The sequence below is a fragment of the Balaenoptera acutorostrata genome, chromosome 11 (genome assembly GCF_949987535.1).
Source record: "Balaenoptera acutorostrata chromosome 11, mBalAcu1.1, whole genome shotgun sequence".
NCBI lineage: Eukaryota > Metazoa > Chordata > Mammalia > Artiodactyla > Balaenopteridae > Balaenoptera > Balaenoptera acutorostrata.
In genome coordinates this window covers 69,788,886-69,816,851 of record NC_080074.1, presented here as the reverse complement: position 1 = coordinate 69,816,851, position 27,966 = coordinate 69,788,886, and the positions used below count along the sequence as shown (strand labels likewise).

The 27,966-nt window shown below is 38.2% G+C and overlaps 1 protein-coding gene across 1 annotated transcript in view; it reads right to left on the bottom strand.

Moving 5' to 3' along the window:
- Nucleotides 1-27,966, bottom strand: part of NELL2 (neural EGFL like 2) — a 381,815-nt gene that overhangs the window by 325,622 nt on the left and 28,227 nt on the right. The window contains exon 3 of the mRNA XM_007179220.3: nt 5,497-5,647. Within this exon, the coding sequence (XP_007179282.2) occupies nt 5,497-5,647 (151 nt within the window). The remainder of the gene's footprint in view (nt 1-5,496; nt 5,648-27,966) is intronic.

Here is a 27,966-nt window from a genome sequence, read left to right as displayed (position 1 = left end):
CATCACCTGTTTATTTTGATGAGCATTTTTCAACATTTAACTGGTTTACAGCTAACCATCCTTTGAAGCACATAAATGTATTCACTTATCCAGGACCATATTTTGCAAGCTAGTCATCTTAATGGATACCTCAGATAGTTCTACTGAGCAAAATTTGACATTTTTTGGATAGTTTGGCTTTTTTAATGACAAAATTAAAATTGTGTGAGATTTTGATTTCCCTGATTTAATTTGCACCCAGTAATGGAATACTCTTTGGTCATTAATGAACAGATTATAAATGAATATTTATTGGCATAGGAAAATCCTCAAAAAATTTTGCTAAATTATAAAAAGTTATAAAATATTATGTACAGTGTGATTTAATTTTTTTAAAAAATAGTATATCTATACATTTTAAGTAGACATTTATAACTGAAAGTATTAGTAGAAACTATCCCCAGGGGGATAAAATTACAGATGATTTTTGCTTCCTTCTTTGTGATTTTCCTAAGTTGTAAAATTCACTATAAGCATTAATATTATATGTAATGTTTGAAATTTGTAGCATAGTTAAAATTTCGACATTCTAGAGGATCCATCCATCAGTACGCGAGAGTAGAATCCACACTACTTACCCAGAAAAAGCCTGGCCCTGCCCTTGGGAACTGCCTACTTCAGCCACCACAGGAGGATGTGGGTACCTTCTGTTCAGGCATGGCCTTTTTTGGCTCCTCAATTTTTATAATAAAATGTCAGTATTTCCTCCAACTCAATTGCTGCTGAGGCTCAACACTTAACCCTCATTTAACTGTCAACAAAGAATAGCTGCAATTTGGGTATTTATCAGAGAAGTCTAACTTGAATTCAGTATTATGCTCAAGACACTGGGAAAAGCAATTGGTAAAGAATATTGCCTAGAAGACATGGTATTTTATCAGGATTTCATATAGGAGGTGCTATTGGCATTCTGAGCAGTAAAACTTGGTTGCACAGAACTTTTGTGCACACTACCAAGGGCCTCGAAGACAGCACAACTTCAAACACCTTTACACCTAGGTGCACGTTACTGGCATCGTTATAGATTTGTTTTTTCTGAAGCGCGCTGTGGCTTGATGCCACCAGCTGACACGAGGTCCTCTGAACTTGTTCCTCTAAAGGCACTCACTACATTTTACCATAAAAGGTCATAGGAGAAATAAGTCTCTGGTCTCAGAACAAAGAATAGTTGCATTCCCTTATCATCTAAGTAGTTGTCTATTTCTTCTTTGCCTTGGTTTGCATATTTCATTCTATTTTTGTCTTATTTTCCTGTAGATATCTCTATAAACCTCCTTAATTTTTTGTGAAAATAATCAGAGAATAAATAAGTGTTCAGGAAATGATGACACTAAAGAGATGGGTGAGAATAAGACTAAGGAAAGAAAAATACCTTCAGCAACAACAACAGGAAAAAAAACAATACAAACCAAAGCACAAGGTCTGTGAGGGTGATGGGAGGTTAGGAGATATCACAGTGGATGCGTAAAAATACCGGACTCGGGAATCAGAATTATGCTGAGTGTAAAATAAGTCAGACAGAAAAAGACAAATACTGTATGATTTCACTCATATGTGGAACCTAAAAACCAAAACAAATGAACAAACATAACAAAACAGAAAGAGAGTTACAGATACAGAGACAAACAGGTGATGGCCACAGGAGAGAGGGTTTGGGGCAAGGAGAGAAATAAGTGAGGGAGACTCAGAGGTACAAACTTCCAGTTATAAAATACACGAGTCACAGGTATGAAATGTACAGTGTGGGGAAGATAGTCAATAACTACGTATGTGTGTATGTATGCTGCCACCTTAACTTACTGTGGTGATCATTTTGAAATATATAGAAATATGCTGCATAACAGGAACTAATAGTGTTGTAGGTCAATTATGCTTCAAAAACAAACAAACTCATAGAAAAAAAAATCAGATTTGTGGTTCCCAGAGGCGGGGGATGGAGGAAGAGGGCATTGGATGAAGGCTGTCAAAAGGTACAAACTTCCAGTTATAAGATAAATAAGTACTAGGGATGTAATGTACAACATGGTAAAGATAATTAACTCTGCTGTGTGTTATACGTGAAAGTTGTTAAGAGAGTAAGTCCTAAGAGTTCTCAGCAGAAGGAAAATTATTTTTCTGTTTCTTTGATGTTGTATCTATATGAGATGAGGGGTGCTCACTAAACTTACTGTGATAACCATGTCATGATGTATGTAAGCCAAATTATTATGCTGTATACCTTAAACTTATACAGTGCTGCATGTCAATTCTTTATATACCTCAATAAAACTGGAATAAAAAAAATCAGAAGAAGTGGGTTTGGGTGCCAACTCTGTCACCATCTAGATAAGTGATACTGTGAAAAAACAGGGAGAAGAGAAGCTAGTCTAACAACTTCAGACACTGAGAGAAGGCACAGCGCAGAGGTGCAGAAGACCAGCTCTATAATCACACTACCTGAATTTAAACCCTACCTGCATTTACTCTTGGGAGCCTTTAACAACTTAACCTCTCTAAGATTTGTTTTTCTTATCTGTAAAATGATAATGAGAATAATGACCTTGCAATATGATGGGACTTTTGTGGATTTTTTTCTCTAGTATCATCAAGCACTTTATACGGATTTACAGATGAGGAACCTGAGGTTCAGAAGAGGTAAGTGATTTACCCAAGGTCACAGAGCCAGTAAGTCTTCGAGCTATGACTGGAATGCACGCAGTCCTTCTCCAGATCTGCACTCTGAACCACTATCTAATATTGACGTAAAAGGAACTAACCCATGGAATGCACTGAGAACTGCGCCTAGCACACGATAAGCCTTTAATAATTGTTGGCTTCCCAAGCAAATGAAAAGTGCCTTCCAAATAGACATGATTTTAAATATCATAAAAAATGTCTTATATCTCAAATATGGTATTTGTTTAGGTAAATGTTATCAAATGTAAAGATGATACAAAGGAAGAATGAAGAATTAATAATCAATTTAACAAGAATACCTGGAAAGCATGAGAGCTGAGCCCAAAGATTTATGTATAAATATGTTCATCATGGTGTTATTTATTAAAGTTAAAAAAGGAAATGAGTTCTGTATCCAAAAGTAAGAACACACACCGACACAGACAAAAAACTGGATTAAAATATGACAGAATTTCAACATCAGTCTTCTTCTGGTGACATGATTTGTATGAGTTTTCCTATTTCTTTATTACACTTGTCAGTTGTCCACATTTTCTACAATGAAAATATATTGCTATGCTAATTTGAAAAACACAAATATTATTTTTAATTGAAATAAGTCAATCTAAAGCCCTACACATAACTTTAACAAATCTACTTCATAGGAATAGTAAGATAGGATCTGTCTGACAGCAAATCTTCCTTCAAGGACCTACCTGATAAAAGTTGGGTATTTCGGTTGTCCATATCCTTACTATGTCTAAGGTGCTAAAAAAATTTTCAAACTATTTTAATACGTATCAGTTGGAAAGTGCATAGATTATAAGAAATCCATGCTGGTCAAACATTTGTAGAGTTAATGTATTCAACTCTAGGGACCAACAAAACATTGACCATCTGGATGGGATGGTCGTGAGGGATGTCATCTGGAAGAAGGTTAGGCAAGTTCCATGTCTCTACAAATGGGGTAGTAGGAAGCCACAGGGCTTAGAAAAATCTAGTGCCCAAGATACAGGGGAAATTTTCTTAGCAAACAGAAATAATCAGCAATAAGTCAGGCTGCTCTGTGAAGGAACAATATCTTTCGCTGTATGTGAATCATGGTGCCTAAAGCCCACTGGAGAAGGGCAGGGTCGCAGTGTTACAAACGAGGAGCTCCCCTCATATCAATCACCTGAAGACGATGACCAGGAACATACCAAGGCGAAGAGCCCTGGTGAACTCTGGGAGATGGACCTCTCCCTTTCTTGCTCAGTCTTAAGGAGCCCAAGCCAATTACCTGGTGAATGTTAGGATGGTACCCTCCTTTCAAACACAGGCCAAAACCTGGGAGGAAAGAAACCCAAGTGAGGGGCCTGGGAAGTTATGCCAATCCTTTGGGACTAAAGATAGAATTAGATGGGGCCTTAAATCCCTGAGAGTAATCCAGGTAGAATATGATCAGGAACCCTGCTCTCTGTGTCAATTTTCTATATTTTGTTCTCCACATATATTTGCTTCTGTTTGCCCTCTAGTATTTAGCAAAGATTTGCCAAGTCCCAGGCTGCCCCATCTCTCATAAGAGAAACCAGGAAAAGAAGTTTCCGCCCACATCTGAACAGGATTATTAAATCCATTATATATGTAAAACACTTTACATATATAAACTCTTTGATCCTCACAACTACCTATGAAGGAGGTACTATTTCTATCCTCATATTTCAGATGAGGAAATTGAGGCACAGAGAGGTTATGTGACTTGCTCAACGTCCCCAGAGAGTCATAAAGTGGGCATTCAAAATATGAATACAAGGGCTTCCCTGGTGGCGCAGTGGTTAAGAATCCGCCTGCCAATGCAGGGGACACGGGGTCGAGCCCTGGTCTGGGAAGATCCCACATGCCGCGGAGCAACTAGGCCCGTGAGCCACAATTACTGAGCCTGCGCGTCTGGAGCCTGTGCTCCGCAACAAGAGAGGCCGCGACAGTGAGAGGTCCGCGCACCGCGATGAAGAGTGGCCCCCGCTCGCCGCAACTAGAGAAAGCCCTCGCACAGAAATAAGACCCAACACAGCCATAAATAAATAAATTAATTAATTTAAAAAATAAAAAAAGGATTGCTCTTTAAAAAAAAAACTATATAAACACAAAAGAACTTTCATTGTCAGAACTGTGGTTATTCTTTCAGGAAGGAATCACTTTAAGCTGTTTGATATTATTTAGTAGCAATTTATGTATATGCTAAGTGTCATGAATGAATTTCTTCTTCCCCCTCTCCCCTCTTCCTCACTACTCCCACCAGCTCTCCTAATCATGCTTCTATGCATGCGAGAAGCTAGGAAATACTAGCCAGCATTTTGATTCAACACACATCCAAGAATACAGCTGTAACTGCCACAGTCTAAGAAGTGCGCTGAAAAAGAATTTATCTGTCTGTGATTAAAATTATAAGACTATTAAACTCTAAACCCAGGCAATATCCTAAAGAAACAGAATACAGTATTTTTGCGGCTAACTGTTCACCAATTAAGAGGAAGTATGTTTGACTTTAACATTGAGGAAGATAACTCACGAGGAAGTTAGTAATTAATAAATGGGTTTTAGGAATGGTGACTTCCGTGCGCTCTTAGCAACATCAGAAGCAATAGCTCCTTCTGCTTTTAGGCTGATCTCAATTACTTGTGTTTCTGATTTTGCATAATGTAGCAAAATTATTCTTGCTGTTTTAAACCAATCATGAATATCTTGCTTTTGTTTACTTCTTTCTAATGTGTTAATTTCACCATATATAATGAAAAAACAGGAAACTCCAGCAGCTGCACGTACCTGTGATCCAAGTGGTGAATGGAGAGAATCACTCCGGAATTTAAATGGGTCTGTTTTAGGGTCACCAGAACAGTAAATTCATGTTTATTTCTCAGCTTCTGAAAAAACTGTTCAGCTGTAGCAGGGGATGCTTTTATACTTCTGGGAGTATCTAAAAAAAGAAACATACAGTAAAGAGACTAGAACTTGGCTTTATAAAGCATCCTTTACAGGCAACATCTTTCAGAAAACATTACCAAGCAACTGCTGATAAATACCAAGCTCCAGACACTCCTGGTAAATTGGTTCAGAAAGACTTTTTGCTACACATAACACAGGACAGTAAACCACATGAATGACTGAGCTTGTGTTTCAGAGATCTTTTTTCAAAAATGTCTTTGAGGTGAAGAATCAAAGAGCCCTGTCTGAAGAACTGAGCTCCCAAGTTTTCTCCTCACACTCTTCCTAAATCCTGGATACCACAGCCACGTCAGTGTCAACATTGAACAAAAGGATGTCCTTCCGAGAAAAGGACCTAAAAAACCATGACAGAGCCATTTAGCTTTTCTGACACCTCGTGACAGAAAACTGGATTTAAATCAATGTGCCACCTTCCACATTGATATCTGTAGCCAGAAGGCTTGCTATAAATAGATTTTTTAAAAGATCGTTGAAATTAGTCACTCTCAGCCTTCTGTGCAGTGGATGAAACATTAAGATCAAATTATCGTGCCGTATTTTTGAAAGAAATGCACAGAGCTCAATTCCCATGTCCCTCTCCCCAGGCGTAGAGAACACCTAGACAAGAGAGATTCGAGTGGGAGAGCAGATTTTCATCCGGCACTTTCCTGTAGTTTAGTCGTGCACTCCAACCTCAGGACCCAGAGGACATGGGAGAAATAGCCAGGGGTAGAAATGGATTTAGTGGACAGGAAAAACCTATCATTCAAGCCGTCCGCTCACAGAGCATAACGCTCTCCTATTCACAGTGTGTGCAGAGGGTTGATGGGAGCCAGAAACACAGTTTCTGTAGCTATCAAATCGTTCTCCTCTTTTCTGTGCTTTACACTAGATAGACTAGATAAGGAGTTCTCAATGGGGAAGTTACTGGCATTTGGAGAGAATAACCCTTCCTGTGGAAGACTGTCCTATGCACTACAGAACATTTAGCACCCCTGGTCCTGGCCCAGTGAATGCCAGTGGCACTCAGTCCTAGTTATTGTGACAACCCAAAGTTCTCCCACATATTTCCAAGCCTTCCCTTTGGAACAGTGCAGCAGAAATCAGGCTGAGAACCACAACCTTGATGAAACAGAGATTATGAGATTAATCTAAAGTTCCCCACCTTTCCAGCCACACAAATTTATGGAATAAAAAAGTAATCACCAGGTCTGTGTCCATCACTGGGGATGCATAGACATGGAGAAGCCCTCGAGATACCCATAAAATGGAGGAGGGGACAAATAATCCCAATAAAATAAAAGAAACGCTGTCATACACATAAGTACAAAGTGGTGTTGGACCACAGAGGGAAAAGTAGCCAACATCATCTGGAGGGAAGGATCTCAAAACAGAAGGCATTTGGTCAGGAGTTCACCAGGTAGAGAAGAGAGGGAAAAGCATTCCAGTCATAGGAATAGCTTATGAAAAAAGCAAAGAGATGCGAAAGGGCATGCCATGGCTGAAACAGCAAGTAGCAACCATTGCAGGATGGGGCTGGGTAGGAAAGCTGAAGAGGAGAGGCAGGGCTTTGTGTGCCAATGTAATAGACACTTGTTCCTGTCACCATCCTCAATTTACTCTCTAGGTAAAAAATAAATAATAATAACTCTTATCTGCCACTGCAAAACGATCCCTCCCCACTCTTAACCCATGGCTTCCTCTGTGCTAAAAGTACCCAATCAGAGTGTCGCCTATTCCTGTCCACAGTAATTGATTCAGAAGCAGGCACCTAGTCCAGGGCAATGAAGTCAGGCCCAGGATATTGGTTCCAGGTTTTAGGAAAAAGAAACTTCCTAGTTTCCAAAAAGAAACTTCCTCAGTTCTAGTCAATAATCACAGTTCAAAAGCGTAATCATAATACGCAATTTCAGCCATGGTAAATGTAATAGTTTCTCCCTAGATTCCACTAGAGAGAAGACAGGCTTTGCAGAGATGCCATCCAATTCCTCTGAGATCCAAAACCGTCTGCTTCCCAAGGAGGCACAGAAAATGAGACTCTGTGAGAAAGATTTATCTAGTGTTAACTTTTAATCCACTCCAATTTATATACAAGTGAATCATTCACAAACTTCATGACTTCATTTCAATTTGCTAGATAAAAACAAATTAAAATTGAATTACAACTATTACACTCCCCCCACCACCGCCCCGCCGCCCCAACCCCGCTCTGACCCTTTTCAGGCAGGTAGAGCTTGAGCAGCGTCCTTTGCCTTGCTGAACAGGGTGATAGATGGGGACATAAATGAAGGAAACTGAGGAAGGACTACATTAAATACAGGAATGATGATCAGAGCCACGGAGAGATGGGAAGGTGTAGCCCAGGAAGCTTGAGCTCTTATAGTGAGAGACAAGAAATTGAGAAAAGTGTGGCAGCTGCCTGACAAGGTGGAACTTTAGAGAAGAGATGCTTGAAGAGGATTTTTAGAAAGCTTTGTCATTTGGTACGCAAAGAAAACCTTCACTAAATCTCTATATGATTCTACACTGCTTTTGGAGTCAGATTTGTGAGAAGGGTTGAGAGGCTATATTATTTGTGTGGGTTTTTATTTGTTTTGTTTTCAGATGAAATGTGAAGACTGACCTTATGATGAAAGGAAGAAGGACCTAAAAAATGGATTACATTTGAGTATTGTTGGTAAAAATGTAAACCACCATGGTTGAAAACATGAGGAAGGCAAGTGTAGTTGAAGGGAAACCATTTTTTTAAAGATCTGTCAATCTGCATTTTGGAAAAATGTCTCTGGTAGCCATGTGGAATATTTGAAGAAAGAAAAAAAGTTGAACATTGGGAAAACTCTTGAGGAACTGGCAATTCAGGTGACTACTGACTTTTTGTTAAATTTCACATATTTTAAATATCACATTTTGACATCCCTAAACCACCTTTTCTAAATCAAATTGATGTTTTTGGCTTTCACCAGGAATCGTGATACAGAACTACTTACTGGTTCTTTCACTGCCTGTCAGGCATGTTGATGTGAGAAGGGCCAAGTGAACCCCAGATGGATATCTGCATTGAGATGTTTAAGGAAGTGTTTAAGGAGACCTGCAGGGCAGAACCATCCTCTATCCTGCCAGGGTGGTAAGTGTGGTCCCAGAGGGTCTCCTCCATCCAGCTTGGACTTAAGCCTATTCACTTACGCGGGTCACAATTCAGGACACGCTCTCTCACCCTGTCTAGGCTCTCCTCCCAGCCCATTACCTTTGTTTTGCTCCCTCTGTGGTGGTTAGAGTGACTTGCAGGAAGAAGGGACCCTCCAATACCAAACATATCCTGCAGAAGCTCCATTCAGCCTATGCTTTAGGGACAGGGAAAATGAAATTCTTTTTTTTCCATCCTGATTAACCAAGTTCACTTGTATAGTGGTTTAAAAACTGGGTCTTGCATGAATCTATAATCCCCAGGTGAAGACAAATTACTGAATGAGGCAGAGAGAGCACCTCTAGGAAGTATACTAATTTTCAACTTTCTGTCAACAGAACACCATCTCCCACCAATCCTTACCTCACCTTAATGATATTTAAATCTATTGTTCCCCCTTAAAAACATGTGTTTCAAAAATTTATTATGCCTGAGTCCGGGAAGGATTTGATGGGAGCCTGAACTCTGTGAGTAGCTCAAAACAATTAGGGAGTATAATAATTTTATTATTATAGAATTCAAGAGATTTTTAGAAAGCAGAATCTAAAGAATTTGGTCACTGATAAAACACAAGCAAAAGGCAAAAGAACAGGAGAAAATTGAATCCAATTGAATCCAAAGCTTCTAGCTTGAGAGACAGAATGAAAGGAAAATGCAGTAGGAGCATGATGGTACCCAAATGGGATTTCAGTTTTAGAAACGGTCGTTCTGAGGTGTTCTGGAACGTGCATGTGGACATGTCCGGTAGGAGGCTGGCACTACAGAATCTGATCTCAAGAGAGAGGTCAAGGTCAGCAGTATAAATGTAGAGGTCATCAGAATACAGTAACTAAAGTCATAGGCATGCCTGAGTAAATCATAGGAATCACAGGAATGAGAAGAGGATAAAAGGATGGACCATAAAAACACTGAATCTGTAGCACAGCAGGGACAACATATGTAACTTTGTACACGTACTACACAATGCTGCACGTCTGGCACCAGACAACATTTGTCCTTCAAAAATGTATAAATAATATATTTTCCCCTTTGCACCCACATTCCATTTTATTCTCACAACGCTTAACAAGGACAACTATCACAATTCTGTGATTCATCCAAAGGCACCAGGCATGCTAGAGGTGTAATGGGGATGACAATTTCTGGTCCAGTATTCCTTCCACTCAATTGCCCTGCCTCCTGAATGTGGCATCCTTACTCATGCTTAACTGCCACTCACAAACAGAAAGGCAAATTCGGGAGCATCAACATAGAAAATAATCCAGAAAGAAGTAATTATATAACATAACATTTTTAGTTCCTTAAGGGACTCGCTTAGTAGTGATTTTAAGAAAGGTCACTTTCCCCATTTGCATTTCTGTTTCCCAATTTGTAAATTAGCATCCCTGCCTTCTATTTTCATCTCAAAGATTATATACCGTTCAGAGAGACTTCTGAGTTCCTGTGATTATTACTCTAAGATCCAACTCTAGTCCTCACCAGAAAGTCAAGTCAAAGAAACCAGCACGTGAGAATAATTTTACTTTATTTTTGTTATCATTTCAGTTTTCAGAATTCATAATTAAATTCAGGTATGTATTAAGCAATTTCTCAACAAGGTCTCCTGTTAGGAACCACACATAAAAAATAGATGGTTATGAGAACAAATTCTCAACCCAGAAAAATAAGTTTCCAATGCCAGCTATGCAGATGACTAGCTGTGCTTGGCATGTAGCAACACCACATGTTGGCTTTTAGAATTATGATACATATTATTATTACTCTCACAAGCAATGAGACTGTGGAACCCACTAAAACTACCAAGAGCCATTATATCCTTGTGGTGATTTTCTGAGCTTACTTTCATTCCAAGCATCTCAAACTCAGCCACAAAATACCAGTTCTCACATATGAAAATTAACATAAAAGTTTCTGGCAATGAAATTATTCTTAAGATAAATCCTGCCTACCACCCCCCGTTTCTAGAGAACTGTGAATGATCATTCTTTTATGGACAAAAATCAAAGTAAGCTGAATTTCTTTTCAAAGAAGGGCTGACGACCATCATTTGAACTGCCTCTTCAGAGAAAAACAGGCTGAGACAAGGGGCCCTTAATTGCTACTAGGAAGCCTTACAGAAGAACTTACCAGCACGCCCATGCTGTATTAGGTCTTTTTAATTGGAGAACTGCTTGAGTTTAAAACAAAACTTTCTTTCCAAGTTTTCCATTTTTATTGCGTGCAGAAGCCTAAAAATCCCACTAAGAACACAACGGGTGGCATTTTCAAGCAATTATTAATAAATAATGAAGCAGGTCAGAAGCAATTACATCAAAATATTCATTTTTAGTCATGGGACAACCAGGATGGAGTTTGGATGCAGTGTATCCTATCCTCCACACACATAGTTAATGGGAGAGAGGAGAGTGAGGGCAAGATGGAGAGACAGAAACTGGTTTCTTTCTATATAAAATAGACTGTAGCTTAATGCAAGTGCATCTGTGGTAGCAAATATGGATGTTTACTGAAAAAGAATCAGACTAGAGCTTCTTTAAGTATGTTTAGTGCATTAGTAGTAAAAGTAAAGAGAAGGGTTCTGTCCGTCTCCCAATAACAAAGCAATCGGTAAGAATTCTTTTCTTCTTTTGCACTTAAACTGCATCACTACAATTGCCATCATGAATCAAATGAGTCTCTGGCCCCTGACAGGTGTCTATCCTGTCTGCAGTGTCTAAAAACCTAAATTGATTTCCCACCACATAAGCAGACTAATAAAAATACCATGTGCAGATTCAATTATAAAAACGGTCTAATCTCAGGCATCGAGTGGTTGACTTAGAATGTTCCAAAACTCACCAAATTACCCTTTTGTTCAGTCTTTAACTATGAAAGGTTATTGTCTTCTAAATTCAGGTTAGAAATATATGAAATTAGAACTATTATTATAGCAATAGTTGTTGTTCATTGCTCTTATTCTCCTTTCAGTATATCCATGCCTTTACAGTACAAAACTTTAAAGGCAAAAATAATAACAATTTTAAAAGCCATTAAAATTTGACTAACACAATATATGCAGTTTGCAAAGTCCTTAAACATCAACAATCTCATTTAAGCCTAGAGCAACCTTGAATAAATGAGATTATCAGCTCCACAGTAATAGAAATAACAGATGAGGAAAGAGAGGCACAGAGAAACCAAGACACTTGTGATTATCTCTGTAAGTGGCTCAAAATCAGAGCTGATTTCCATCAACTTACTGTTTTAGGAACTTGTTGGTTCAAAACTTCGGGAGCTTCCTGAGTGAAATCTGAAACTGAACACGTACACGAAGGGCAAGGAGAGACCACAGGAAGAGGCAGATGGCTCCGGATTGGTAGGTGGCAGGTTTAACAAACAAAGCAACTTACACACCAGGCTTGTCTTGGGCGTTCGCAAGACAAGTACATCTCTGCACTCGCCTACCAGAATTTTAAAAGTTTATATAGAAGCCTTAACTGGGTTCAGTCACCAATGCCATCCAGATGGTCTCAACAACACATTGCTTTCTCAAGGCAGTTGCTTGCTTGAAAAGAGCTCCCACTGTGGGAACAGTGGAATGTACATTTCAAGGATGGGAGGGGGTGAGGAGCCTCTGATTGCCCTGGTCCAGCTTGTGGGTCAACTGGCGGTCATGTCCTCTCAATGACCTCCTCCCATAGCACTGCCCAAGGCAATTATGAGAGGACATAGGAATAAACCTACCAAATTCAAGTGGCAGAGCTTGGATTCCAACCCAGGCCAAGGTGCTTCCTATCATTACAGGAGCACAATGCATACTCTAGAGAGTAGATAAACCCTCATTTTTAGTTAACTTTTATAAAAAATATATTCTGAAGATAAATAAATACATTTTTCTTGATCTTGGGATCAATTTAGGTTTTTCAGATCCACAAAACTATTCATATCACATAATCTCTCAGCGGATACTTGAAACTATTAAGATGTAAACAATACTAAATTTTAAAACCGAAAGCTTTTTAAAAAGACAATTCTAAATAATTCTCCTCAAAAAAGTTATTGGGCAAAATGTATGAGTAATCCACAACTTTTTTTCATCAGCAAACTCACATCTAAGGATGTCACATCCTCACCCTTTAGACATCTATATGCCCTTTACATTCCTAGGTTCAGGGAGTTCAAGGACATACTCTTGGGATGTCAACTTGGAAATATCCCTTCATTTAACCCCAAAACAATCTCAAAAGTTTCTTTCAAATCTACAGCTAATTATAATTTGATTCAATGCATAATAAACATATGTACCTTCATGTATTATTTACAAAAAGTGTTTGTTGGCTTAATGTTGTGAATATCTAACATAAAAATATACATACATAAGTGAATATAATCAGAAATCAGAATCAAAAGCATCCACTAACTAGTCAAAGAAACAAAAACAAATAGCAGATTCTACTCCTGGATTTAGCAACTAGCTGATTGACTTTAAATAAATCATTGGAATTTTCACTAGTAAAGTAGAACAAAATGTAGTCAGGGTGCAGGGGGGGCTACAAATAATAAAACACCTCTATATTTTGAAGCTTAAAATTAAAGTATTAAAATTATATGCATAACAGACATAAGACAAGATGTTAAAGTTATTCCATTTTGTTTGTTTTTATTCCATGGTAACAAACAACTTTCTGATGATAATTGGCTTCCAAGGTACATTTTCCTTCGGACACAGCAGTAGTGATCAAACAGTATGAGTATTCTGATTTCATTCATTATTATAATCCTCATTGTAGATTAAAATTAAAATTGGTACTTGAGTTTATAATCAGATTAATGCTTTTAGCTAGTGTTTAGCTGTCCCTCAGAAATTCACCAGTGAAATTAGCAGCTCTTTTGTTACCAGCAAAATTAAGAAGGTAAACGAGCCGAAACAGTATTCCTCTTTATCATCTCTTCTCTCAACTGCAATACTGCTCAAGAAGATCAAATAGGCAGAAATACTAAGCAAATAAAAGGGAATATGACGATCGATGACAATGTCAATGCCAATAATGATGATGATGATAATGACGACGTCATTCACAACTTCAATAGACTGGTTGCATTCCTCTGTTGATCCTGCCTCGCTACTTATGGATAGCAGTCTCAACAACCTCATTTGAACATATGTAGCAGATTTGAGAATTAGTAATTTGCTAGACCTTTATTTAAAGTAGTCCAAAATATTATATCCAATTGAACCTAAACTGTGTACAATGTGTTGGCTAATATCATGAGCCAGTGTCTTAAATACATAAGGAAAACTAAATTCATGGACTGCCATAATTTACAAAACATGTTTTTGCCTTGACTAAAGCCACTGAAAACTTGAATAAATGTTTGAATTTCCTTAAAAAAAAGAAAAAACTTGAGTTTTCCCTGGTCCTACCATTAATAGTAGATGAAAAGGCTCAACTGCACCTTCCTATACTGATACAGTTATGATGGATGAGGTATTGCTTAAATTAACAAACTACTCATCTTAATAGTGAAGGGTACAAATTCATCAATTATGTAATCTTTATTTTCTCTTGTAAACTATCCCATACACAGTACCTAGCTATACCTTAAATACACATATAATTACTCTTTGTAAAATGTTCATCTATTAAGAGAGTAACTATAAATTCAAAAGAAATATATATAAATTAGTTTTTTAAGTGAAAAGTGAATCATAAGTCATTCCTTTATTTTCTTTGAAGTCTGATCAAATATTCATACAGTCCCTGAGAAGGATAAGAGAGAAAAAAAAATGTGCATTCACAAAGCTGGCTATCATTTTATCCACATGCATGTTAGTGTTTGGTTTAGCTTAGTAGATTTATTAGTGTAAAAAGAAGGAAGAAAACATACAGGATCAAGGTGAGATTTTCATTATATATCTTCAACATTCAATTGAACCTATTAATTGACAAGAATAAAGAATAGGTATCTCTAAGATAGTTTTACGTCTATAAAATTATGAAGGTTATAAATTGTGTAACCTCAAATTACACAAGCAGATTCTAACAGAATCTCTGCTGAATAGCCAAAGAGATACTAAGTAGTGCCCCATCCATTATGCAGAGCTGAAGTGCTGAAATACACGATTTCATCTTCTACCTAATAGGCCAATTTGACCTGAGACATCAATTTTGGGAGCTCTGTTTTTATCCTTCTTTAATTACAATAATCAGATTATTTTAGAATAACAAGACACCAAAATATCTGTTATCATGATTTATCACCCTATTGAAATTGTGCTATATTTTACAATTATTCTTTTCACTGCAAGAAAGAAAACAGCATTATAAAGTACCAAAGGACACGGGGCATAGTATAATCAGTTTCTCAGTTCAGAGTCTCAGACAGCAGCCCTTATGTCAATCTCTGCCTTTGTTCCCCAGGCCCTGTATCTGTCTCCCCTCCATTTCTGAACCAGTTATGATAAAGATGCCAGAAAATTAGAAATGATGCTCAGAATTAAGTCTTACTGCTCAGAGATTCAACAAAAAAATTAGCTCTGAGAATATGTGCAGCCTCTAAAATGAATCATTTCCCAGACCTGCTATGTTGGCCCAATATACAAAGTTGAGCTGCTGCTTCAGTTTCCCAGCCTAGAACTCAAAACCCTGCCCTGCCCCCCATCTGCTTGGTTGAGGCTCTAATGCCCAGTCAGGATCTTGCTAATTCTCTCTGCTGCTCCTCAGGAATGGATGAATCCTGCTAAAAAGTGTCAGAATGCTAGATCCATCAAACGGTGCCTGCCTGCCTTTGGACTGTGGAGGCTACTGGACTTTCCCCATTAGCAGACTGGATACCACCCCAACTCCCACTCATTCTCATACCCTCCCCTCATCCCACCTTACCATCCTTGTGGAGTTTTTCCTGCTCCTATGAGTTTTTCTAAATTACATTCTCTATTTAAGTGAGGATACTCTCCCTGGATAAAGCACAGAAGATTCACTTACTGTCTAAGCTCATCTCTGGACTTCACTTTACTAGAAGGTATGTAATCTCCACGACTGATTCATCCATTCCCAGGAGGCTTACATCTAATCCTACCAAGCTTATGTCTCTCCCATTTCAAGACCTGGATTTCTCTTTAAGTGCTCATTCCTGGCCTAAGGATTGGCTCTAGTTTCCCGCTCACTTTCATTAATTCAACAAATATATATTGAGCACTTGCTATGTGCTGAGCATTCAGCAACGAAGATCAGGAATAATTCAATACGATGAACTGTCTACTGTGGCAGACACTGCTTGCTGTCCTCCAGTAGCAATAATTACCTTCTTTTTAGTAATAAAACTCCCTACTTTCACCTGGGCACATGGCTGTCCAGCTAGAAACTACATTCCAGCTAAAGAGGCCAGGTGACTTCAGTTCTGGCAAAAAGGATGTGAGCAGAAGTGATATGTGCTATGATCCAGATTTTATTATTGAAAAGGAAACTGACTGCTCTCCACTCTCCTTTCCCTCAGGCTGGAATCAGGATGTTGTGGTAGCAAGCCAGGTTCTTCCATGAGGACAAGGGCATTGTGGGGCCTTGAATAATCTCACGTGGCAGAACTACCCATCAGCCGTGGAACACCTGCCTACCTCTAGATTGTTAGGTGAGAGAGAAATAAACTCCTTTCTTTTTTTTAATTTTTAGTGGAGTATAGTCTATTTACAATGTTGTGTTAGTTGCTCCTGTACAGCACAGTGAATCAGTTATACATATACATATACTCACTCTTTTTTAGATTCTTTTCCCATATAGGTCATTAGAGAGTATTGTGTAGAGTTCCCTGTGCTATACAGTAGATGCTTATTAGTTATCTATTTTATATATAGTAGTGTGCATATGTGAATCTCAATCTCCCAATTTATCCCTCCCTCCTTTCCCCCCTTGTTACCATAAGATTGCTTTCTACATCTGTAAGTCTATTTCTGTTTTGTAAATAAGTTCATTTGTACCATTTTTTTAGATTCCACATATAAACGATATCATATGATATTTGTCCTTCTCTGTCTGACTTAACTTTACTCAGTATGACAATCTCTAGGTCCATCCATGTTGCTGCAAATGGCATTATTTCATTCTTTTTATGGCTGTAAACTCATTTATTAATTAAACACTGCATTTGAGGGTCTCTTTGTCACAGGAGCTTAGCCTATTCCCTAGGTAATATGTCTCCCCAACTCTCCTATGACTCACTCAGATGGTCCCTGAGGTATCATTCTTTAAAACAAGTATCAGCAGATGTGAGGTGGTATCTCATTTTGGTTTTGGTTTGCATGTCCCTTATGATTAGTGATGTTGAGCACCTTTCCATTTGCCTGTTGGCCATCTGTATGTCTTCTTTCAAAAAATGTCTATTGAGGTCCTCTGCCCATTTTTTAACTGGGTTATTTGCTATTTTGACTTTGAGTTTTATGGGTTCTTTATATATTTTGGATATCAACCCCTTACCGGATATATTGTTTACAAATATCCTCTCCCATTCAGCAGATTGCCTTTCATTTTGTTCATGGTTTCTTTTGTTGTGCAAAAGCTTTTTGGTTTGATGTAGTCCCACCTCACATCTGTCAGAATGGCTATTACCAAAAAAACAAGGAACAGTCTACTGACCCCTGGAAGCAACAAATGTAGATATAATTTCCCTTAGATAAAAAGCAATACTTTTAGAATAAAATTCTTTTAGAATAAAATAATACCACTTGCAGCAAAATGGATGGACCTTGAGATTATCATACTAAGTGAAGTAGTCAGAAAGAGAAAGACAAATACCATATGATATCACTTATATGTGGAATCTAAAATATGACACAAATGAACTTATCTACAAATCAGAAACAGTCTCACAGACATAGAAAACAGGTTGCCAAAGGAGAGGGAGGATGGGGGAGGGATGGATTGGGAGTTTGGGATTAGTAGATGCAAACTATTATATATAGAATGGATAAACAACAAGGTCCTACTGTATAGCACAGGGAACTATATTCAGTATCCTGTGATAAACCACAGTGGAAAAGAATATGAAAAAGATATATGTATAACTGAATCACTTTGCTGTACAGCAGAAATTAACACAACATTGTAAATCAACTACACTTCAATAAAATAATTTTTTTTAAAAAAGCAATTTTTTTATATCTTTAGTTATGTTTATGTCTAGAAAGTAAGACTAAAACAATGTGATGATCTGCTTAGTTAGAGCAAGTCTAGATGCTATAGAATCAAAAAAGAGACAAAGAATTCCTGTTACCTTGCCTTCATCACTGCTGTTGATATGTATATTGGGGGCATATCCTATCTTCTCTCATTCTGTGATAGGTTTTCCAAGTGCAGGGATCAATTCTGTAATTCTCCTTCTTGGCACAGCCCATGTAGAAAATCAATATGTGGCCAATTGTCTTGTTCATTGATGACTTCCCCACCTACTTCTATGACTTGTCATAACAGTGTTCGTTGTTTGCTCAAATAACTAAGTAAAGGCTAGAGATTTATTTTGCCTTCAAATACTCCTTTGCATTGCCACCCAGTTTAAAATTTATGATTTAAAAGGTAGAATAGATGATAACCCCAGTGAACTAAACTAGAATACGTACAAACAAGTTTACAATAATGTTTTATATTGTTATCTATTAAGACCGAAGGTGCTCTCCTTTCCCCTTGCAATACAAACTGGCAAGTCTGCAGAGGGACTCTAGATTTACGAAAAGAACTTAATCCTTTGTAGCACTCTGAGAAGAGCATGTTCCTAGAAAAAGGAATAATAGAGGTCTCAGTTAATGACAGGTTCAAAACTTTCCCCTCAGATGATTACACTGCCGGTTGAGGAGTTTCTTAGAAATGTTACAAATTTCCAGAAAGTCAGAGAAAATAATTTCTAATTGAATGGCAAGAAACACCTTCCAGAACCAAATGAAAGCACTGGACTTGTCTTCTCTCAGCTCCACCATCAGTTTTGGGATAGTTGTGAGCTGACCTACACAGAATATTCAGAACACTTAACAAATTAATGTTCTTGGTTTTTTTTTCTTTTGAAAAAACTATTCAGGCAAAAAGTCTACACAGTGGTCTACAGATAGTTTTCCTCACTGTATTTTACACCCTTTAAAACAGAGGAGAACCCAGGCATGAAAACAATCCTGGAATTATACTGCAATCAGGATTTAACATGTCACATCCCACCTTCTTGACAATTCTTTTTCTCTTACGATGGTCTATAGCTCTGATTGTTTATTACGCATTTTCATTATTTTTCAGTATAGCACTTTGTGCTGTCTTATGTCTTTCTCTGTTTCTTATGTAACTGCTTTATATGCCAATCTTAAATCCTCAGAAGGACTGATTTTAATCTCCCTGAAGGCAATGAGTGTACATTTTAGTTCTCTTCTATTCCTAACTACCAGCAATTATGGTCCAAGACAGAGAGAAGGAGATTGATAAATGTCTGTTGAATAGAGTTGAATTAATTTTCCTTTTTAAGGTCTGGAAGATAAAACAACATACCCACCTTGGTTGTGTAAGGATGTCATTCCCCTCCCCTCTTAATTCTCCACTGAAGCAAGGTTTACAACCCTGAACTCGCTGTACAGCTATAGGCAATGCCTGATAAGCTCACAGACAAACACAACTGACCCTGAACGCAGGTTTATGCAGAGGTCCTGGGAGGTATGGCCCATACTAAGTACCAGTCCCAACTATCTTATTAGTCCAGGCTAGGAAAATTGCTAGAGTTTAAAATTCTTTTGAAACCATAATGTCTGAGTGTATCTTAAAACAAGCTGCTTCCTTTCATCCCAGAATTTCCTGTTTGAAGGCTATCCCAAGTCATGTATTTCTTCCTCTTTAGTTCCTATTCCAATTCCACAAACTTGTTTTCTTTCTAGAATTTGGAAGATAAAATGGGTATTTCCACCTTAATGCCATATTTAGATATGGCTCTGAATTACATACAGATATGTGAAAGATATATTTCCATTTCTAATTTAGGAAATTGGGACCAAACATCAACAATAATATTCCCTATTTAAATACCAACATCTAATGATTCATTCACATATTTCCTCATTTGCAGAGCTTCTCTCCCTTATCTGCACAACCTCACATTCACTCACTAGAAATATACTCTAATTTTGTTTTTCTTCTGAATTCTTATTTTCAGTATTCTTATCCATTCTTCCCTCTTGTTTCATAAAGTATGAGCATAAATGCAGAAGATATAGTATATATTAATACGTGTGTGTGTATATATGTGTGTGTGCACACATACATACATACACTCACACACATTTTTGCTATGGTCAATCTACAATTTATAAATGGGGCTGTTTCTAAACCATCATTGATTGATCAGTTTTTAGGACTCTGGCCTGCATTTTTACACAGAAGCAACACTTTACATGATGGTTAGGTCCTGAGAAGACTCAGTCTACTACAATATGCTGTGGCTGACTTAAATCCAATAGATTCTGGTTTCATAAATCCAGGATGCTGATCTCAGAACACCTGGAACCTCGATGGGCAAGGGAGAAATCTGGACGCCAAGATGAGGTAAAGGGATGGCATAACTGAACAAGCTGCAGACTAGATCCTGAAGAAGGCAGCCAGCAGTTCAATATCTAACAGTCAGAGAAGTAAACGTGAACCCTGGCTTGGTTCAAGTTGGGAAATTCAGGCAGAGGAAGCAATCTGTGCAAAGCACGTGGTATGCAGAAGCACAGTACCTTCATGGACCCACCAGTATTCTATACCGTTTATACTGCTGGAGCATAAGGCGTGTAGGAGGGAGGGAGGTGGGAAATGGAAGGAGTTGAGACGGGTGGTCAGGAACAGATCATGGTTCTGTGATCAGCCTTTGCAGAGACACTGTGTTACTCAGAGAACGGTAGGGCTAAGACAGAACCAAAGCAGAAGCCCAGTTATCTGAACCGGACCAGCAGAGTGAGGCGGAAGAAGGGATGGCTTAGCAGGCATACAGCAGCACAGCGCCAGGCACCAGTCATTAGCACAGTGAATTTTAATGAGTTGTACGCCCACACTAGTGGGGTGAGGTCTCAGTAAACTCCCTGTCCTGGTCAGAACTGGCTCAGGAACTGGGAATGTTTGGCATACAAGGCTTCGTTACGCAAGCCTAAAAGTGCTGAAACAGACCACCCTTTACAGCTTGGCCTCTAGGTGAAACCACATTCAAACTTCACACTTAGGACCCTAAGAATGTCTTCTCCCTAAACAGCCCCGTAAAGGGAATGGAGATTCACCATCCCTGAGCCACATTAGGCAACAAGAGCAAAAGCAGGAGCCTGAGATGCCCCTGGCAGCTCCGAGGGAATAAGGGAAGGAGGAGAGAGAAGAAACTCAGGTATCCCAGCACTGATGGAGAACGACTAAGATACCCAAAGCCAGTAAAGAAGGAAGAGGAGTAGTCCTGGGGTGAAGAGCATTCTCTAACTGGAGCGCCACTGGCATGAAAGAGACCTCCCCACTCACAGAGGACGCTTGGAGATACTGGCAATGTCTGCACATGGGTCGGGTGACAGGTTTCTGATGCTCGAATTCCGATGAGTGTGATGGGGAAGCTAGGGCTAATAGTTTTCTTCTTTTTGTGGATTCTTCTAAGTCTAAAAGAGAGATTTTTATAAAGAGATGAGGAAGGAGATTGTCCTTTAAGAGGAGGGAGGCACAGAGAGCGTGAGGTGGTCCCAACAGTGATCGACGCTGTTGCCCCTAAGGAGTGGTGGTCACCTCTGCAGTGACCCCTGCAGCCATACTGTATACATAGCACCTAGGCTAGTGCCTGCCACATAGAGAGCCTCCTACAAATAATTGCTTAAAGAATAACAAGAGTTAGTATTTACTATGTGCTTAGTATACGAGGCACTTTTCTAAGTGCTTTCTTTGCATTAGCTAAGTGTCCTTATTTACAGAGAGACAAAGTTACTTGTTCTAGGTTGGGGTTCCTCAAGCGCAGTGCTATTCACGTTTCAGACTAGATAATTCTTCGTTGGGGAGGACCCACTGTTCTGGGCACTGTGTGATGCTTAGCAGTAGCCCTGGCCTCCAGGAGAACCCCACCCTGAAGAGTGACAACCTAAAATGTCTCTAGACATTGCCAAATGTGCCCTGTGGGACAACGTCTACCCTAGTTGAGAACCACTGCTTAGGATTTCTAGCTGATAAATGGCTGTGCCAGGATTTGAGTCCGGGTTATCCACCGCAGAGAATGCCCTTAACCTCTCCATCTCAGCTGCCAGAAAGCACACAAGCTAACATTTAGCCACTGCTCGTTAGGAACCAGGCGCCCTGTGAGCGCTTTCCCACACCCTCTCATCTCATTTTCACCATAGCTGTGCGTCTGAATGGCTACCTTGAAACCAAACACTATAGAAGAATAATCTCAAGTATTTTTCTCAACAAGTTGATTCATATCTTCCAGATACTTTTGCAAATATTTTGGGAGGACTAAGAACTACATTTTGGTTTTCTGATGGCTAAGGCCCTGACTTTTCTGTCCCATTTTTGGGAAGTGCAGTGTTCCTTACAGAACTCAGTAGATTAGATTGTCCACATTAAATCAATTCGGATTTCTATACAGCATTAAGGACTTATATTGTGCTACTTTTATTACAATATCCTAAAATCATCTTAAAGTAGAAGCACAAATCAGTGGAGAATAGCTTCCCAAAGATGTGAGCTCCAGGAGTAAAATGGCCTTTTGTGAAACCTGCACAAGGGGGACTTGATTGTAATACTGCCAGTGCCCTTCACAGAAGCCTCGACTCTAAGAACAACAGGAGCAAACCACAATCCACAGAGCCTCTCTCTCTCATTTTAAAAACTTATGTCGAAACTGAAGTCCAAGGGGTTTAATTTCAAATCCTTCTACCTGTCTTTAGTATTTAGAATACGTAGGATGAAAATATCCTTTATTAAAGGTAATAAAACCCACTGAGTAATACAGTATCAGAATTTGGTATCATGGTGCTTCCCAGAGCACAAAAAGGATGTCTGAAATTATGTCGACAGAGGATACCTTGAAAGGTCAGTAAGAACTCTTATGTCACTGACTATAGTGAAAACCCAACAACTACCACTCGTCTGGAACAAGTGTGAAAAACGTTTTTTGTAAGTAATGTCAATATGAGTTACGTAGGTAATTTACAAATTGTGAGCACCAATCTTTCACTGCAGAAATGGACCTACACTTTGAAAAATCATTTTTGAATATGTGTGTGCACTCTGGACTAAGTGTTCACTGAATGTCTATGCTATTCCCATCATTTTTTAGCTTAATCAAGCTGTTTAACCTCTCTGGGCCTCAGTTACTTTGGCTCCCATCCATAAAATGGGAATAACAATAGTACATAGGGTCATTGTCAGGATTTATATATATATATATATATATATATATATATATATATATATATATATATATATACACACATATATATACCACTTAGAACAGTGCTTGGCTATTAATAAGTGATATTAATAAGTGCCCAATTAATATCACACACACTTTGATATTCAAAGAATTCAAACTGATGTGTGTAAATGGATAAATAAATACATAAAACACTTCTCTAACAGATGTAGATATGAACAGTCATTTCAACATGCACATCAACAACTTTTAGCAGCCACAACTGTAAATGAGTTCATCAACTAAATGGGAATATGTTGAACTATGAAATTTTCTTCTGCTGGTCTGGGAGCATAGCTTCAACATCTGAGAAGGAGGAGGACCTGATGACTGTAAGATGGCAATTTTCAGAGTGTGATGAGGGGATTTAATTTTGTGCAGCTCCCACACCTCCCCACGCACGCTTCAATCTGTGCCACATGAGTGAATTTATGTTACACTACTTCCTGTTCTCGTTATGATCTTTGTAGAATTTTTCTCTCATTCCTTTATACCATCTGTGAAGGATTATTCTGTACCATTGTACTAATTATGCTTCTGCAGAATATTTATGTGCCCCTTTGGTAACCTTGGTAACTCCGAACAAACATTTTAAAGACAGCTAAGACACTTTAATCATTTTTAGAAAAAACAGTCTATGTTTATGTTTTCATATTACTTATGTATAACAATGGTACTAAAGAAAAAGAAAATTGTACTAGAAGAAAACAGAGATGATCAATTATATATAAATTATATGCAAGATGTCATAAAAACAGAATTATTTGCAACAATCACCCAGATCAATGCTTTAAGCATCCATAAGATTTCTCTTCGTAAATATCGATTAAGAACATGAGCACTAGTAATTAAACCAAAAAAATCCTGCATTCTCTTAAGAATAATATCAGCATTTGAATAGTGAATAATATCACAACAAAAATGCTTTCCAAAAGGCCCTTCAGTTCTATGCAGAGATACTAATATGAAATGTGTACTGGTAATAATCTACTTCAAGTTCTTTCCATTATTGGAATTTTTTTTCAAAATTCTAACACAACTTACTCAATGAAGATTTCACTTGAAAACTATCATTCCCTCAGTGTGCTGTCAGGACTCTGATGATGGTGAAAAGTTTTCCTAACGACTCCACTGAAAAGGACCATAATAATTCTGCTCTTCTCGCCCAGGATGACACGATTTGCCTGCCATCTGGGGACACAGCTTTGGATTGCTTTTCTGGCAGCTGGGCTTGGCTGCACTGCTTAAGTCAGGCTTTCTCAGTTCCTCCCATAACCGACGGCACACACATGCAAGACAGACGTCACAGGTCAGGTTTCCATTCTGATTCTCAGAATCCAACACTGCCTTACTGTCACTACCTTTCCAACCGCATCCCAGCCCATGCTCCCACATTCCATCCACACCGAACTACTTGCACGCCTCCAAGCGCACAGGTTCTTGAACTCCCCGTATCTTTGCCAATGCTGTGCCTCTGCCTGGAACGTCCTTCCTTACCTCTTGGTCTGTCAAACGAGCACCTAAATGCTTTCCAAGTTCCAGCTTAATCAAGCACCCTGCTCCAGGAGGCAGTCCTGAAGACCCAGCTACAGTTGGTGGAGGAGGTGATTTATTCCTCAGAAGGCCAGTCCAGTGAGTGCTGGAGAGTTTACCACTGCAGAGCTTGCCAAACTACAGTGTCCTTCACTACACTGTGAACGCCTTGAAAACAGAACTCAGGCCTCATCTATCCCAATTTAGTCTACTTCCTGACATAACTTAAAACTCAATGAATGTGAATGGATTAATAATAACCCTCATTTATCAAGAACTTACGTTCCAAGATCTTACCTTTTTTAATCTCACTCAACAATCCCATGAGGAAATGACAGATGATAAAAAAAAGATTTTTTGTCATCATAGAAGACAGTCTCCCCAGTGATGAATGCCCAAATGAAGAAATGAATGACTGAATGAATAAATAAATATTTCAAATAAACTAGAATATTGGGGCTAGTGATCATCACCACCCATTGACTCTCTTCCATTTCCATCACTTCCACTCGAGGTCAAGCTCTTGATATCCCACTTCTGGACTGCTGCAATCGTCTCCTAGTCTTCCTGTGTCTAATCTTGGCCTCTTCAAATCCATTCTACCAGATGGTTTATTAAACTGTATGTGCATGGATGCATTCCTAACAGTCCGTAGGTTGCCTATAAGAATTACATCATTTTGTGGGACTTCCCTGGCGGTCCAGTGGTTAAGACTTTGCCTTCCAATGCAGGGGGTACAGGTTCTATCCCTGGTCGAGGAGCTAAGATCCCACATGCCTCGCGGCCAAAAAACCAAAACATAAAACAGAAGCAATATTGTAACAAATTCAATAAAGACTTTTAAAAAATGGTCCACATCAAAAAAAAAATTTTTTTAAAGAATTGCATCATTTTGTGACTTGTTTTGATACTAGAATTTAACATTTGTATTAATACACTCTTGAACATCTGGAAAACCACCTTCTGGAGCACTCTCATGAAATTTCGGTGGCTGCCTTAGTATTTTTGTTTATAACTGCATTGACCCAAGCAGTACTATTATAATTCACAGAGACAACTATGAAAAGATACATGTAAGTAACATGACGGCTTTCAGGACAAGAGATGGCCAAGTTACAATACTGAATAAATACTAGGAAAGGTTTTACAGTATCCAGAGCAAAATGATGAGAGAATTGAGCCATCCCACAGCACATGAATCGGGCTTAAAAGAACCTGCATCCTAGCAGTCATATTTATGTTGTAAATAACAAACATATTTGGTATCATATTTATGTTGTAAACAGCAAAATATTACCTATCATGTTAAACTAATGTTGTTAATTTGTATTTACAGCTTTGTTTGTATTTAAATTGTAAATGTGTTTTGATTAAAGTACAGTGTCATTAGTATAAATGTTATTAGCACAAGGAATTTATACTCTGTTTTATATTTACATACATTTAAGGAACAATACAAATAATTTAGGTACATAATGGGAGTCAGAAAGAATTATCTTTTCCTTTGGAAAAGGTTTATACAATACCCGTGGTTGAGAAATACTGACTAAATCATCCCAGTCATTCTATATAGTGGCTTTTTTTTTTCTTTTTAAAAATTAAAAAAAAATGTTTATTTAGGCATAATGCACATGCAACATTATATTAGTTTCAGGTGCACAATGATTTGATATTTGTATCTATTGTGAAATCATCACCACAATAAGTCTAGTTAACATCCATCACCATACATAGTTAAAAAAAAATTATTTTTCTTGCATTGAGGACTTTTAAGATCTACTCTCTTGGCAACTTTCAAATATGCAATACAGTATTATTAACTGTAGTCACCATGCTGTACATTACATCTCCAGGACATTTATTTTTTTAACTGGAAATTTGTACTCTTTGACCCCCTTCACTCATCTTGCCCACCCCCAGCCCCTGCATATGTTATTTTCTTCCTCTGTCTGACTTTTTTCACTAGCATAATGTCCTCAAGGTCCATCCATGTTGCCACAAATGGGAAGATTTCACTCTTTTTTATGGCAGAATTATATTCCATTGGTGTATCCATCTATCTATCTATCTATCTCTTCTTTATCCATTCATCCATCTTTGGACACTTAGGTTGTTTCCATATCTTGGCTGTTGTTAATAATGCTGGAATGAGCATGGAGGTGCAGATATCTTTTTGAATTAGCATTTCCATTTTCTTTGGATAAATACTCAGGAGTAGAATTGCTGGATTGTATGGTAATTCTATTTTTAATTTTTTGAGAAGCCTCCATACTGTTTCCACAGTGGGTGCACCAATTTACATTTATAGTGGCCTTTTTTTTAAGTAATGTCTCTCCATAACCCAAAAGTCAAAATCCAAACTGGCCCAGTAGGTTCAAAATGCATACCTATTGCTTTGATGTTGAAATGTACTTTCCTAAACAAGGCTCTTTACTTTTCTTTCTAATGGCATAATATATATTGCATCTGCTCTTAACAAACAGTAACTAAACAATGTGTCATAAAGGTTCCCTGACCAACAGAAATTTCTACCACTTTTTTATAGATCTCTAGCTTAAAACAAATTGTACTATGTATAAGTCAAAGGTGCTACAGTAAGTGTAGCAATTCATTTTCTCTCCTTTTTTCCAAGGCAGAAATAGGTCAAATACATGGGAAAGAGATATCTTTTAAAATGCTAAAAAATGTCTTTCTAAGGCAACTGTTTATGTGTCTGAATTGAGGAGATAACAAGTAGTTTTGCAAAACACTGCAAGCAGGCAGACCCCTAAGCTTGATATTTTTAATATTCTGAAAGTAGTGTTTTGTTGTTGGCATAACTACCTATTGGGGGGAAACCATAATAATTTTATTAAAATTCAACAGTTTAAAACAAATAGCCCAGTGAACACTTGTGCACTGGGCAATGCCTCAGAAATCTATTAGCAGAAAGTACAATGGATAGAAGAGAACAGAAATTGGCAAGCTTTATGGTATGAAATTTCAAAATGATTGCAATCCCCCTGACTGCCAGAGTAATTGAACTTCTTTAAGTGTACCCCATGGTCTTTTTCACATCTCTTACTTCTATATCATGTACCTTGCCTCAATTTTCTATAGATCAAACCTTTAAAATTAGATATCGTCAAGAATCGAACTGACTGGTAATAATATTTACATTTCTCTTTCTGAAAGGATAGCACATGCTT